This window comes from Nyctereutes procyonoides, unplaced genomic scaffold (genome assembly GCF_905146905.1).
Source record: "Nyctereutes procyonoides isolate TBG_1078 unplaced genomic scaffold, NYPRO_anot_genome, whole genome shotgun sequence".
In the NCBI taxonomy this organism is placed as follows: domain Eukaryota; kingdom Metazoa; phylum Chordata; class Mammalia; order Carnivora; family Canidae; genus Nyctereutes; species Nyctereutes procyonoides.
Window position 1 is genome coordinate 13,531,529 of NW_026575034.1, and position 15,703 is coordinate 13,547,231.

Sequence of the window (15,703 nt, forward strand, 5' to 3'; positions counted from 1 at the left end):
TTCCATTTAAAATTATTTTACTCACATAGAAAATGCTAAGTGAAGTGTGAGTAAAATTATTATTATTATTATTATTATTATTATTTTTTTATGATAGTCACAGAGAGAGAGAGAGAGAGGCAGAGACACAGGCAGAGGGAGAAGCAGGCTCCATGCACCCGGGAGCCCAACGTGGGATTCGATCCCGGGTCTCCAGGATCGCGCCCTGGGCCAAAGGCAGGCGCCAAACCGCTGCGCCACCCAGGGATCCCGAGTAAAATTATTTTACTCACATAGAAAATGCCCTGGGTGGTTCAGTCGGGATCGAAAGGCATGTTGGTCTCTCCAGTCAGTGGGGAGACTCCCCTTCCCCCTGTTTATTGCATGCTCACTCTGTCAAATAAAATCTTTAATAAAAAGACTTAAAGAGGATGCAAAGTGAAGGTAACTTTGTAAATTTTATTGTTTTTATTAGTGCTTGGGAAACATATTTTGAGGATTTTCCACTTCTGATTGATGGAATAAAATTTTGATATTTTCTGTCTAATTTTCTCTGATTTTATAATGAATGTGGTAATAATGCCTAAAATTTTAATGGTTGCTTACTATATGCTAGGCATTATACAAAGTAGTTTGTTTCCTGTAGTCTTAACAACTTGTTGAGATACACAGTGTATTATTATCCCCATTTAACAGAAGAAGAATTTGAGGCTTAGGAAAGGTTTGTAATTTACCCATAGGGACGCAATAAATAGATAAGCTGGAATTTGAATGTAGCTCATTGGATCCAGTACATACACTTGTAATTCATTTTCTCTTTCCATATGCACTTGGCTCTGGCTCTTTTGAACTTAAGTGAATTAAGTAAAACCACTTATATTTTCCTTCTTCCATTCTAAAAGCTAAAGAGGAAACTAATGGAGATCCTCTTCACTGAAGGGTGGTGGTAAGAGTGCTAAATAGGCATACTTGAATCATTTATGCAAAAGTTGTGTGATGCTTTAGAAATGATTGGGTTTCATTTTCCTTGATTGTTTTGCAGACCTCCCCTGAGAGGCTTCCTTCTGGATGGAGATTTCTTTGTTGCTGCTTCCCTTGCCACAACTCTAACCAAGATTGCCTTGCGCTATGTCGCTTTGGTTCAGGAGAAGAAAAAGCAAAATGTAAGTTCATTTATCCTTCATTTACCCAGCAAATACTGAGTGCCTACCATATGCATTTGACAGTGAAGGACCTGAAGTTCCTGTCATTAATGAGCTTATGATAATCAAGAAAATGGCCATAGTAATACAAAGTTCTTATAAAATTGACAAAGTAATACAAAAAATGGTACCTTGTGATTAGTCCAGTGGAAGAGATGTAAGGGTTTATGAAGTCAGTCGGTTTTTTGGCTAGGATCAGTCAAGGCCCAGTCAAGGCCCATTTCACTTGAGCATAATGTCTTCAAAGTTCATCCATTTCTTTCTTTTTTTCAAGCTGTATTATAATATGCTGGTTTTGTTTATACATTCATCTGCTGTAAATAGTTAATATTCTTTTGAAGAATTTTTTAATGAGAAAAAAAAGTCTTATATTTACCCACATATTTTCATTCCTTTGTGTAAATTTAAATTTCCGTGCAATATTTTCTTTCTGCCTAAAGAACTTGATCATTCTTATCATTTGTGTCTGTTGGTGATGAATTCTCTCAGCTTTCATTTGCCTGGAAAAAAAATATTTACTTTGCCGTCATTTAAAACAAATCTCTCGGGATGCCGGGGTGGCTCATTGGTTGAGTGTCTGCCTGCCTTTGGCTCAGGTCGGGATCCCGGGGTCCTGGGATCGAGTCCCTTATCAGGCTCCCCATGGGGAGTCTGCTTCTCCCTCTGCCTATGTCTCTGCCTCTCTCTGTCTCTCATAAATAAATAAATAAAATCTTTTAAAAATAAATAAATAAAACAAATCTCTCTATGGTAGAATTGTGAATGTGTTTGTTTTATTTTTCATTTCTTTTTAATAGTTTTTAAATGAGTGATATAATAAAATATGAGGAAAAAGTCACTCATGGTTAGAGGGCTAAAGTACAGATCTTATTAGTATTGTAGTGGAGATAGAAACATCAAAAGATAGAATTACATTACCAAATATGATAACAAAAGTTCTTCCTTCTTCCGGAAAGATTTTAATACAGCTTTTCTCCGTGAATTACTTTTCTCCCTAGTATTGATCATTCTGTGTTTTATGACACTGCAGTTTCGCTCCACATTGTAACAAACATTTTTCCATGTTCCTCTAAGCTTTTCCTAATCCTAATATTTAATACCTGTGTAATAGTCCATTAGATTTTATTTATGCTCCCATATAGTTAGACATTTTAATTTTAGATTTGGAATTTCCAAAGGATCTTTTTTATTACATGCATGAAAAGAGCCATAGATGAGATATAGAAGGCCAAGTAAAATACAAGGTGTATTATTTCTTTTTTACCTCTGTTTTGATTTATGGGCAATAATTTACTTTGTAACTCTTCTGTGGGGTGTTTATTTAGGTTTTTGTTACAGAATAATTGTCTATTCTTCAAATTTTGCCTTTTAAAAATCTCCAGAAGTTTGTCTCTGAGTCTACTTTGATGTCCTTTCATGGAATGACTGCTCAGTTCTGCAAATTGAGAGACCATTTGAGCATTTGCTATTAAGAGAGCCAGATTTCTAGTAACTGGTTCACAAAGTTTGCCATAGGTAGTACAAGGCAGGAAAAGGTTGGTTGTTTATTACCTCCCCGACTCTCCTTCACTTACGCCTTTCCTAGCATTCTCATTTCTCTGAATAGATTTTAGTTTCTCCCTGATTTTATGTACCTCTTGGCTAAAGATTTTGCTTTAACTGTCCTTACAGTGCAGGTCTGTTGGCAAATCATTTTCTTGGTTTTTGTTGTCTGAAATAGCCTTTATTTTTTCCTTCATTTTTGAAAGATACCTTTGTGAATATAGAATTTTATGGACAGGTGTGGTTTTTGTTTTTGCTGTTTTTAGCTCTATAAAGATATTACTCCATTGTCTTCTGGCTTGTAGTTTAGTATAAAGTTGTAGCTCCAGCATCTTCTGACTTTCTGATGAGAGGCCTGCTGTCATCCCTCTGCCTCTTTGTGGAATGTGTCCTGTTTCCTCTGGCTGGTTTTAGATTTTTCTCCCTATCATAGATTTTAGTAATTTGATTAGGGTTTGCTTTGCTGTGGTTCTCTTCATCTTTCCTTTGTTTGTAGTTCATTGAGCTTCTTGGATATGTAGGCTTAGTTTTCTTTGAATTTGGGAACTTTTTGGCCACTATTTTTGTCGCTTTTTTTTTTTTTTTCCTCCTGTCCCTTCCCCTTTCTTCTTTTGGAGACCATAACCAGACTCAGGGTTATTACATTCATTCTTCTGTTGGTTTGTTTCCAGGCCTCTAGGAGTCTTTTATGCATGTGTGCAGATCAGTACTTAGCCAAAGAACAAGTTGGCAAGATCATAGAGCCATGTGTCAGGATAATTGTACTTGGCACTAAAAAAGAAAATTGGAGTCACTTGAAATTGAAAACCTTGACTAGCAGGCTAGGTAGTATGGACTTCAACATGAAGGCTGTAGGAAGTCACTGAAAATACTCGCAGGTACAGTAAAGTGATTAGTGCACAATAAGGAGTAAAAGAACAGCAGCAGGAGATCACACTTTACACCTCTAATAATGGAGCCACCTGACATTAGGTGCCTCCTAACGCAATACAATAAGAAATGGAAAATGTTACCTATCTAGTATTCTCACCAGAAGTGGGTGACATTCTACAAAGCAACGGGCTTATTAGCCTTTTTTAAAAAAAGTCATTGTGATGGAAAACAATACAAAAAGCCAGGGGGGCTGGTTTAGGATATCAGGGACTTAAAGACTCTAATGGCCAAATAAAATGCACGAAGCTGATCCTGGATTAAAAAAACAGTAAAAACACTTGGTGACCTTAGGAAAATTTATTTTAAGTGTAATGTAGATATATTTTGGGATTCTGTTTCTCAGGTGCAAGAATTATATTGTGGTTCTGTAGCAAACTGTCCTGATTCTTAAGAGACATAATGCTGAAGTACTTAAGGGAAGAAGAACCTTACTTTCATATGGTTAGCCCCAAAAGTAGGTGGACTTGTACAGGTAGAATAAGAAAGCAGATGTGGCTAATGTGAGCAACTGGTAAAGTGTATCATTCTTTTCACTTTTCCATAGTTAGAATTTTAAAGAAGATAGCATTGGCGTGTGAAGGGATTAGAGCTGGGGAAACTGTTAACAAGCCGTTGCTGTCTTTCAGTTGGAAGTTAATGAAGGCAGTAGAGGGTGGCAGCTCTAAAGATAGGGAGGGAAAGGGTGCATCAGATCTATGGAGATAAAATCTAAAGCGTAAATTTATTTTGGTGAAATGAAAATTAAGTTTATTTCTTGGATATTGAGTTATGTAATAAAGTGACATTACTGAATTGGAGAACCATGACAGTAAATAATCTATTTCTCTGCTTTTTTAGTCTTTTGTTGCTGAGGCTATGTTGCTTATGGCAACTATCCTTCATTTGGGAAAATCCTCTCTTCCAAAGAAGCCAATTACGGATGACGATGTAGATCGAATTTCTCTGTGCCTCAAGGTCTTGTCTGAATGTTCACCTTTAATGAATGACATTTTCAATAAGGAATGCAGGCAGTCCCTTTCTCACATGTTGTCTGCTAAACTCGAAGAAGAGAAATTATCCCAGAAGGTAAGATATATGTGGGCAAGTCATAAAAGTGCTTCAAGGGTTATTATTTTTTTTAATTTTGTTGATTTTTTAGTCCTGTGTGAGGGCTGCCCCCATTGTAGGCCTACAGAAAGCTGTCGTACTTTCCATAATAAAGAGAGACGTGTGTATTGTTTTCTCAACACAGAAAGAATCTGAAAAGAGGAATGTGACAGTACAACCTGATGACCCCATTTCCTTTATGCAACTAACTGCGAAGAATGAAATGAACTGCAAGGAAGATCAGTTTCAGCTGAGCCTGCTGGCAGCAATGGGCAACACGCAGAGGAAAGAGGCAGCAGATCCCCTAGCATCTAAACTTAATAAGGTAACAAAATGTCAAATACACTGGTAAATTATTTAAATGGACCACTTATAGTAATAATCAGGAAGTGGCTAGTCCCACTGTTTTTTTTTTTTTTTAAAGAAAAAATAACTTGTTATATAGCTTCAGTTTTTGTCAAGTCACTAATTGGTAGGTTCATGAAGCATGAACTAAAACTCATTAAAACTCAGATACTGGGGGAACTGGGTGGCTTAGTCAGGTAAATGTCTGACTTCAACTCAGGTCATGATCTCGGGGTCCTAGGATCGGGTTCCATGTTGGGCTTCCCACTCAGCAGGGAGCCTGCTTCTCCCTCTGCCCCTTCCTCTGCTTGTGCTCTGTCTCTCCAGTGAATAAAGAAAATTAAAAAAAAAAAAAAATGAGATGCCTGGGTGGCTCAGTGGTTGAATGTCTGCCTTCAGCTCAGGGTGTGATCCCGGGTCCGGGGATTGAGTCCCGCATTAGGTTCCCTGCAAGGAGTCTGCTTCTCTATGTCTTTGCCTCTTGCTGTCTCTCATGAATAAATAGAAATTTTTAAAAAAACAAAATTAGGAAAAATAAAAGTGAAAAAATAACTCAGATGCTGATAAAGTATTTTACTATATACATGAGTACTATAAGTCTAATAAATGGTTTTATAACTTGTTCCAGTTGTGTGTGTTGAATCTTTTTAAAAAATATTTTATTTATTTATTTGACAGAGCACAAGCAGGGTGGTGGTGGGGGGGCATGCAGGCAGAGGGATAGGGAGAAGCAGGCTCCTGGCTGAGGAGGGAGCCTGATGTGGCTGGCGCTCGATCCCAGGACCCTGGAATCATGACCTGAGCCAAAGGCTGATGCTTAACTGACTGAATCACTCAAGCACCCTGTGTATGTTGAATCGTAGACTAACACATAAACTGGGAGATCCTTAAAGATTAACTAAAGCTTTAAAATGTTATTTATTTTTTAATCTGGCTCCATGCCCAACGTGAAGCTCAGTGCAGGGCTTGACCTCATGACCCTGAGATTAAGGCCCAAGCTGACATTAAGCGTTGGATACTTAAAAGCCACCCAAGCACCTGAAGATTAACTAAAACTTTTCAAAGGCAGGGGTCTGGCCTGGTCACTATGAATGTGATTGCTACAGGTACCTTATATTAGCAGAATCATACAGTATTTGCCCTTTTGTGACTGGCTTATTTCACTTAAAATAATGTCTTCAAGGTTTATCCATGTTGTAGTGTGTGTCAGAATTTCTTTTTTAAGGCTGAGCAATATGCCATTTTGAATATATATCACATATTGCTTATCCATTTATCTGTCGATAAACACTTGGGTTGATTTGGCTATTGTGAATAATGCTTTTATGACCATGGATGCACAAATATCTCTTTTAGGCACTACTTTCATTTCTTTTGGGTTATACTTAGAGATGTAACTGCTGGATCACAAATCTCTTATCAGATGTATGATTGGCAAATATTTTCTCCCAAGGTTGACTTTTCACTCTGTTTAATAACATTCTTTATGCACAAAAGTTTTCCCTTTTGATATAATCCAGTTTTACATATTTTTTTCTTTTGTTTGTGTTTTTGGTGACATTATTATGTAAAAAGTGCTATACTTGGGGTGTTTTGTTTTTAAATTTGGGGAGCATATAAAATTTATCTTTGTGGAATTACAAGCATTTCTTGCTATATAATCTTATTTCCTTCGTTTAGGTAGCAGGGATTACCATGTGATTTGGATTTTATATAGTTCCCAAGTTCTGGAGAGCAGCTATCGAGTTTAGATACTGAGGGATTTAACTGAAAGTGTATCCAAATTACACAGTTCCTAAATTGAGATAATGTTTAACATGTTTGCTCAACATATTTAACATTTTTTTCCCACTGAGCTATAAACTCTAGTACCTGTTCTTTTTTTTCTTTTTTTTTTTAAATTTATGACAGTCACAGAGAGAGAGAGAGAGGCAGAGACACAGGCAGAGGGAGAAGCAGGCTCCATGCACTGGGAGCCTGACGTGGGATTCGATCCCGGGTCTCCAGGATCACGCCCTGGGCCAAAGACAGGCGCTAAACCACTGCGCCACCCAGGGATCCCTGTTCTTTTTTTTTTAATTTAATTTTATTTAAATTCAATTAACATATAGTGTATTACTGATTTCAGAGGTAGAATTCAGCGATTCATCAGTTGCATTTAACACCTAATGCTCATTACATCAAGTGTCCTCCTTATTAATGCTCATCACCCAGTTAACCCATCCTCTCACTCACCTCCCCCTCTTCCAGCAACCCTCAGTTGGTATCCTGTAGTTAAGAATCTCTTATGGCTTGTCTCCCTCTCTGATTTTGTCTTTATTATCCCTCTCTTCCTCTATGATCCTCTGTTTTGTTTCTTAAATTCCACATATGAGTGAAATCTTTCTCTGACTTACTTTGCTTAGCATAATGCCGTGTAGTTCCATCCACATCATTGCAAATGGTAAGATTTATTTATTTTTTGATGGTTGAGTAATATTCCATTGTGTATATATACCACATCTTCTTTATTCATTCATCTGTCGGTGGAGTACTTGTTATTTCTGATGTCATTTTCAATTACCACATCTATATTCCAAAACAGTTTTATTATATCAGTTTCAAAATTACTTGTCTAATATAAGCACATCTGTTAATTACCTAACAGACTTAGTCATTTGACTAGGATATGTTTGGTTAAATTGTCTTGGTCCCTTGATTTTCTCTTTATTTTTGTTTGACAGGTCACTCAGTTGACAGGTTTCTCAGATCCTGTATATGCAGAAGCTTATGTTCATGTCAACCAGTATGATATTGTCCTGGATGTACTTGTTGTAAACCAAACCAGTGATACTTTGCAGAACTGCACATTAGAGTTAGCTACTCTGGGTAAGGAAATTACCATAAAGGAAAACTATTGTTACATAGTAAGTCTTTATGACAGATTATTAAGGGAAATGTACAAGTTTTAGTGTAAGAAATCTTAGTATAAGAATTCTTTTTAAAATATTTATTTATTCATGAGAGACATACACACAGAGAGAGAGAGAGAGAGAGAGAGAGGCAGAGACACAGGCAGAGGGAGAAGCAGGCTCCATGCAGAGAGCCCGACATGGGACTTGATCCCTGGTCTCCAGGATCACACCCTGGGCTGAAGGTGGCGCTAAACCGCTGAGCCATTGGGGCTGCCCAGTTTAAGAATTTTTAATCAAGTCTTAGTTTTACATTTAGTCTCCTTCAGCTCCAATTTTCTGAACCTCTGTGACACTGACTCTCTTAGGTTTATGCTCTTGGTACATCCAGATGGATTTATTCAGTAAGCTCAACCTAACAAATATCAATTTTTCTAGATATAAATAAGAACTGTTTAAGTTATAGATTTACCTCATGGCTCACTTAAATTTTTAATTGCCTTAAAACAGAACTAGGTATTTTCTGAGTCTATAACTGATACCTACCATTTGTGGCCAAAGTAATATATTATTATAGTTAGCAACTTGAGATGTGCTTTTCTTCTTAATAAAAACACGTGAATCATACTCTCTTTGACCACTTCTACATATGGCTTTGAAGTTGGAAAAAATAAATTGTATACAGAAACAGTGCAGGGCCTCTTGGAAGTTCTGTGTGGCTTAAGCAAGAGTTAAAGGACTCATGATGCCTATATAAAGAACTATGTTTCTAAGAATTTATAAGCCTTCGTGTGGACTGTTTTATCTCTCTTGGTAATGGAGTCTATAGTTTGACTCAAGATTTCTGAGAAGTTTATACTCAATCATTGAAATAAAATGATAAGCCCAAAGTATATACACACATTAAATATAGAATTATTTTGAGGAACTTGTTACTTTTTCAAAGAAAATATGTAAACTGATGTGAATAATAAGGTGTTAAATGATTTGTCCTCAAAATATTTGAATTATAACCCTTTTCTTGTTCCTTATTTCACTGCATACATTTTAAGCTCTTATTTTTTGGGAGATAAGATTTATGATTTGAGATGAATATATGTGATTTAATATGTATATTTAACCATATCTAAATGTTTTTTCAGGGGATCTGAAACTTGTGGAAAAGCCATCTCCTTTGACTCTTGCTCCTCATGATTTTGCAAATATTAAAGCTAATGTTAAAGTAGCATCAACAGAAAATGGAATAATTTTTGGTAATATAGGTAAGGAATTGTTTTATAGCATATGATGTTTGAATATTTTTATTAAAGAATTTCTGTAATGAGTAGTTGTATGACATTTCTTGAGGACAGGACCTGAATCCATTTATTCATTTATTCATTCATCCCTTATGGGGCACCTGTTGTTATACTACGTGTTGTACTTTGTTCATGGATGTACAAAAATGAACCATGGAAAGACTGTCCTCAAGAAACCGCCAAACAAAAGAAGGAGATAGAGTAAATATATAAGTACAACGCAATGTGATAGATGCTAGTTTATATGTTATGTGCTTTGGGAACATAGAAGAAAAATGCTAAGCCCACAGAAGGCTTTATAGAGGAGTAGGATATGTTATCAAAGGATAACCTTTGAACTGAGTCTAAAATTGCAGAGGCAGTGGTTGCCAGGGCACATAGGACTGTATCCAGGGGCATTCAGTCAGTCAGTAAGCATTTTTTTAAGCAAGGTCTGTGGCACTGTTAGGGCTGCCATGGTGAGGGCAAAAGACCTCCCCTCAGGTAATTTGTGGTCAAGTAAGGGAAAACAGATAAGTAGGATAGATATGTATAACACATAATGGTAAGTTCTAGGAAAGAAGCTTGTGCTAGGTAAAGTGGGAGGGAGACTGTGTAGAAATTTGGTCATTTTTCTCAAAGTGGTGGGGGAGTGGGAGGTGGGAAGGTTAGGAAAGGCTTTGTGGAGCAACTAATGCTCACATGGCATTTTGAACAATTAGGAAGTGTTCTACATATAGGCAAGGATTCCACTGGAACAAATTAAGAGAGAGAGCGCATGCAAGCCGGGTAGGGGTGAGGGGAGGCAAAGGGAGAGAGAGAAAATCTTAAGCAGGCTCCATGCTCAGCTTAGAGCCCTATGTGGGACTTAGTCTCAAGACCCTAAGATCATAACCTGAGCTGAAATCGAGAGTTAGACGCTTAACCAACTGAACCACTCAGGCACCCCCATGATTAAGCATTTCTGTGACAGCACAGATTGGAAGAGGCAGGAAGGGTAAACTAGTAGACTATTGTAGTAGCACAGGTGAGAGATGATAGAGCTCAAACCAGTGCAGTAGTGGTTGGGTTGGAGAGAAGGGCTGAATATTATCAATATTAAGGAAATAGGATGCCCAGGACATGGACTGAAGAGGAAGTGGCTAGAGTAATGGTCAGATTTTTTTTATTGGGTTTATTGGATTGATATTTATGGCAATCACCAAAAAAGGAAATATATGAGAGAAGAACAAATTTGAGAGAGGTACTAAGGTAAATCTTGAGCAGATCGAGTATTAAAGTATTGAAAGATGTCCAAGGGCAATTTGATGTGGGTGTGGAACTTGAACAGAAAGTCTAAACTAGAGATAAATACTTGTTTGAAAGCCATAGAAATGGAAGAAATCACTCAGGGTATAAAGAGTGAGAAGAGGGGAGATCTTAAAACTGAATCTAAGAGAACAGCAATATTGAAAGCTTGGTTGGCCAAGAAGAATCCTATAAAGGTACCTGAAATTTGGTAGAGAAGAAGTAAGGAAAAATCTTCCAAAGAATTTGGAGCTGTGAAAGGTCAAGAAACATGAAGTCTTAAAGAAGAGTCCTTTGAATTTGGTGATCAGTGATATTAAATATTGCTTGTGGTATATCTTGGGCATTGATGGTGAGTTGAAGACTTGGAGGTGGAGAAATAAAAACAGTGTAGACTGCTCTGAGTATAGAATTTTGGTTTTGATAAGAATGAGATAGGGCAATAAATGAAGAGAAGTCAGAGGAGGAGGGAAAGGTTTTTTTTGTTTTTTTTTTTTAAGGTGAGAGAGTCATAAAAGGGAATGTTTATAGACTAAGGGAAGAGCCAGTAGAGAAAACAAAGCTAAAGACATAGAGTGAGGGAGGTAATGATTGGTGGAGTGATGTCCTGAACCAGAACAGGAATCACAGATGGCAGGAATCTGCAAGAGAAGAGACAGCACTTCCCTGATACACAGGGTAAGGAAATGCATGTGAATTCAGAGAGAGAGAAATTTGTTTTTAGATGTGGGACTAAAAATTAAAGGAACTTATTCTCGGTGACCTCTGTTTTCTCTGAAAGTAGATGCAGTGGAGGAATGTAAAGAGAAGAGGCTAGGAGGAAGAAAGGTAGGCTCCAATCAGATGACAACTTTCTGCTGTGAATGAGGCAGTCATAGAAGTAAATAATCTTGTAATCATTAAGTACTGTGGCTCCTCAATATTCATTAAAAAATATTTGTTAAGTACCTCCTGGGGAGCACTACGACTTACATATCCCCATGGAGGGCCTCACACTGCAACTGCTATGTATGTACTGACTGAGTTTGAATCCTGGCCCTACCACTTAATCAGTTCTGTGGCCTTAAGCAACTTACTTGACTTCTTTTTGTTTTGTTTCCTCATCCATAAGATGGAAAATGATAATACTATAACATAGGATTGAAGGAGTATTAAATAGGTAATATTTGTAAAGCATTTAAAATAAGAGCCCAGGATATAAGCATTATATAAATAGTTGCTAATTTTATAATTATTATCTATAAATATTAAAACTTTTTTTAAAGATTTTATTTATTTATTCATGAGAGACACAGTGAGAGATGCATAGATATAGGCAGAGGGAGAAGCAGGCTCCCTGCAAGGACCCTGATACGGGACTCGATCCTGGATCCCAGGATCACACCCTGAGACAAAGGCAGATGCTCAACCACTGAGCCACCTAGGTGTCCCATATTAAAACTTTTTTTTTAAGATTTTATTTGTTTGTTTATTCATTCATTCATCCATCCATCCATTCACTCATGAGAGACACAGAGCGAGAGAGAGGCAGAGACACAGGCAGAGGGAGAAGCAGGCTCCATGCAGGGAGCCTGACATGGGACTCGATCCCGGGTCCCCAGGATCACGCCCTGGGCTGAAGGCAGCACTAAACCGCTGAGCCACCTGAGCTGCCCTCAAAACTTTATAAAATAAAATTTGCCTCTGATGTTTCAGGACCTTTTTTTTAAAAAAAAAAAAGATTTTATTTATTCATGAGAGACGAGAGAGGCAGAGACATAGGCAGAAGGAGAAACAGGCTCCCTGTGGGGAGCCTGGTGAGACTTGATCCCAGTACCCTAGGATCATACCCTGAGCCAAAGGCAGACATTCAACCACTGGGCCACTCAGGTGTCCCCTCAGGACCTTTTTTGTGTGTATTTTGCAGTTTATGATGTCTCTGGAGCAGCAAGTGACAGAAATTGCGTAGTCCTCAGTGATATTCACATCGACATCATGGACTATATCCAGCCTGCCACTTGCACTGATGCTGAATTCCGTCAGATGTGGGCTGAATTCGAATGGGAAAACAAAGTGAGTCCTTGGGAGATTTCCTTCAGCTTCTTATCTTACTTTTTTGGCTAGTGTTGAGGGATTATCTGATAAAATTAGTCCCACTAAAAAGTCTCAGATGTGAGAAGCAGCTTCTCGGTATCTATTCTTGCAAATTAGCCTTAACCATGCAAGTTAATTATGTGAGTAGTATGGTAAGTTGTTTTAAACTGATTAGAGGAACAGTTGTATAATTATTTTTTTTTAAGATTTTATTTATTTATTCATGAGAGACCCAGAGACAGGGAGGCAGAGACATAGGCAGAGGGAGAAGCAGGATCCCTGCAGGGAAGCCTGATGTGGGATTCAATCCCGGATCCCAGGATCATGTCCTGGGCCAAAGGCAGGGGCTAAACCGCTGAGCTACCCAGGTGTCCTTGTATGATTAATCTGATAGATCCAGACATTAAAGACAGTATACCATCCCTTGTATGTGTGAATAATAACTTACCATTTAATCCAGTGTCCAGAAGAGGTTTTGGAAAATCAGTGTCCTTGATTTTTGTTAGAAATATTTTCTATGCAGCATGGTGATCTTTTATGAAGTGATCTATGTATGAAAGTTCTGATACCAACTTGCAGCTTGCTGGATTTTGCAGAAGCTGTCATTTGCTTTTTTGTTGCCCACCCTCCCCACTAAATACTTGGAAGGAGGTTCCATATGACATATAAGTCTGTTTTCTCAACTCTAAGATCAGAAAACCAGAACTTTCTCCTTATAAGGATTATGATCTCTTTGACTTTTTTCTCCCTCTATACAGGTGACGGTTAACACAAATATAATCGATTTAAATGACTACTTACAGCATATATTAAAGTCAACCAACATGAAATGCCTCACTCCAGAGAAGGTAAGATTTGATTGAGAACTTCTTAAATCTGATAGAGAGTAGTATGGCAGGTTTGGCATTCTTGTATTCCCTTTAGTCTGTTTTTGTTACTGTTCAGTGTGAGAAAAGCAGTGTCATTCTAGACTCGCTATTATGAGACGTTATCCCACACCTACCTCTTTCACATACCAGCCTGCTTGCTCCTAGTGCAGGGAACCAATTGAATAGTCATTCGTTTTTCTTTTCAGTCTTCCTTTCAGCTAAAGAAAGGCTCATTCCAAAATAGGTTTTGATACTGGATTAAAAAATGTCCATGACCTCTTCTCTTGCCTCTGATTATGGGTCAGAATATATCTGTTCAGATACAGGATTTTCTACTAAGTTCTGTATATATGAAAAAAAAAAAAGGACTAGAAAAAAGAAAAATGAAGCTGAGACTCTAAAGAATTTTTTTCTTTGTAGAATTCCTGCTAATGCTAATTTTATCAGTGAAATTCTGCCAGACAAATGGGTTTTAATTCATATATTAGTTTATTCAACAGATAGTCTAACAAACACACAAACATCATATGCCCAGTACTCTCTGAGCTACTGGATATACAGTAATGAACAAAATAAAAATTGTCTCTCCTTTATGGAGCTTAAGGTCTGGTGCAAGCAACTCTGTAAGTAAACAGGGAATGTATAAATACAAACTGAAATAAGTGCTATTTCTTTAAAGTCATTTTTTGGGGGGTATAATATAGACACAGTAATATTCACACCTTTTACACATACAATTCTCTGAGTTTTGACATGTATGTAGTCATATAACCACCATCATATGGTAAGTCTTTATTTTAAAGGATAATTTACCTATGCTGGTGGGTCTTGCTTATGTGTGGTTCTCTAGAGAAGTACTGAATATATCATAAATTTCTTCTAGGCTCTTTCTGGTTACTGTGGCTTTATGGCAGCCAACCTGTATGCTCGTTCCATATTTGGAGAAGATGCACTTGCAAATGTCAGCATTGAGAAGCCAATTCAACAGGGACCAGAGGCCCCTGTTACTGGCCACATAAGAATTCGTGCAAAGAGTCAGGTAATGGTTGGGTTTTGTTTGTTTGTTTTTGAGATCATCTCTGAACTGAACAAAAAGTTTAATTCTTCATTATTTCTATGTGTAGCATTCTCTGTCATACTAGTGTTGTATGTGTTAGATGCATATATATAATAATAATATTCTCTGAACAGAAATAGAACTTTTGCTTAATTAAAATGGCCCACTTTTTGGGCCTGTCATTCTGGATTATTTGCTTAAAACAATATTGATTCCCATAGGCTGTGAAATGATTCTGTAAAGTTTTTTAAATGGAATCCAAGCTCAAATCTAGTGACTATTTGTAAATCTAGCACTAAAAGTATTTAACAAAGTAAAGTTTTAGTGAGTCTGTTTTGCACATCCTTGGTTTCTTTATTGATGTGGTGCCATTGAATGGGGGCTTGGTTAAGATAGAATAACCTACTGGTTTTATGTAGTTTTAACAATTATAAACATTTGCATTTTTCCTTACAGGGAATGGCCTTAAGTCTTGGAGATAAAATCAACTTGTCTCAGAAGAAAACTAGTATATAAGAATAAATAAAAAGTCCTTACAGCTTTACAGTAAAATTTAGGTATGGGCTTATTGGACTCCAACATCTTTTGTACTCTTTCTTGCTTTATGTTCTATAGAATCTGAATTCATGCTGAATGCATTCCAGCCAATAATTTATAGCCTTTCCCTTAAATCAAGATTGACTTTAAAATTATAGTTTGTCTTTTGTCTTAACAGTTCTGAATGCTGTCCTAAAAGTATATAATGTTTCTCACATGTACCAAGACCATTTTCACAGTACAATAAACAGATCTATTCCTAAATCTTTTCTTATTTTATAAATAAATATAATTACCTAATTTTAGTTATGTAGCAATGGATTTCTTATAGTTTGGTTATAGGTTTCTACTATAAATTTAAATCACTCTGAGTTGTACATATACAAACTTTGTTAAAGAATTTACAAATTCAGTGATACGAATTGAGACAGACCTTGACTTACTTGATTGATTTTTACTTGTTTACTATTTTGACATCAGTATCTCTAAAAATGACTTACTGTGTTCCTAGGGCTTTTCTCTGGAATTTAGCTCTAGGAGGAAGTATCAAATAACTTGAGACAACAGATCCATCTTCAGTTTAAAAGAATATTATGAGCCCTGACTTAAATAAACATACTCTTCT

At 37.0% G+C, this 15,703-nt stretch overlaps 1 protein-coding gene across 2 annotated transcripts in view; it reads left to right on the plus strand.

Annotated features, from left to right (window-relative positions):
- Positions 1–15,383, plus strand: part of COPB1 (COPI coat complex subunit beta 1) — a 38,897-nt gene extending 23,514 nt beyond the window's left edge. For both annotated transcript variants that reach the window (XM_055317955.1, XM_055317956.1), the window contains exons 14-22: positions 1,022–1,142; positions 4,494–4,721; positions 4,888–5,067; positions 7,811–7,955; positions 9,121–9,240; positions 12,449–12,594; positions 13,374–13,463; positions 14,368–14,523; positions 14,998–15,383. In XM_055317955.1, coding sequence (XP_055173930.1) covers positions 1,022–1,142; positions 4,494–4,721; positions 4,888–5,067; positions 7,811–7,955; positions 9,121–9,240; positions 12,449–12,594; positions 13,374–13,463; positions 14,368–14,523; positions 14,998–15,057 — 1,246 coding nt within the window. In that variant the 3' untranslated portion in view covers positions 15,058–15,383. The remainder of the gene's footprint in view (positions 1–1,021; positions 1,143–4,493; positions 4,722–4,887; positions 5,068–7,810; positions 7,956–9,120; positions 9,241–12,448; positions 12,595–13,373; positions 13,464–14,367; positions 14,524–14,997) is intronic.
- Positions 15,384–15,703: the final 320 nt, after the last annotated feature.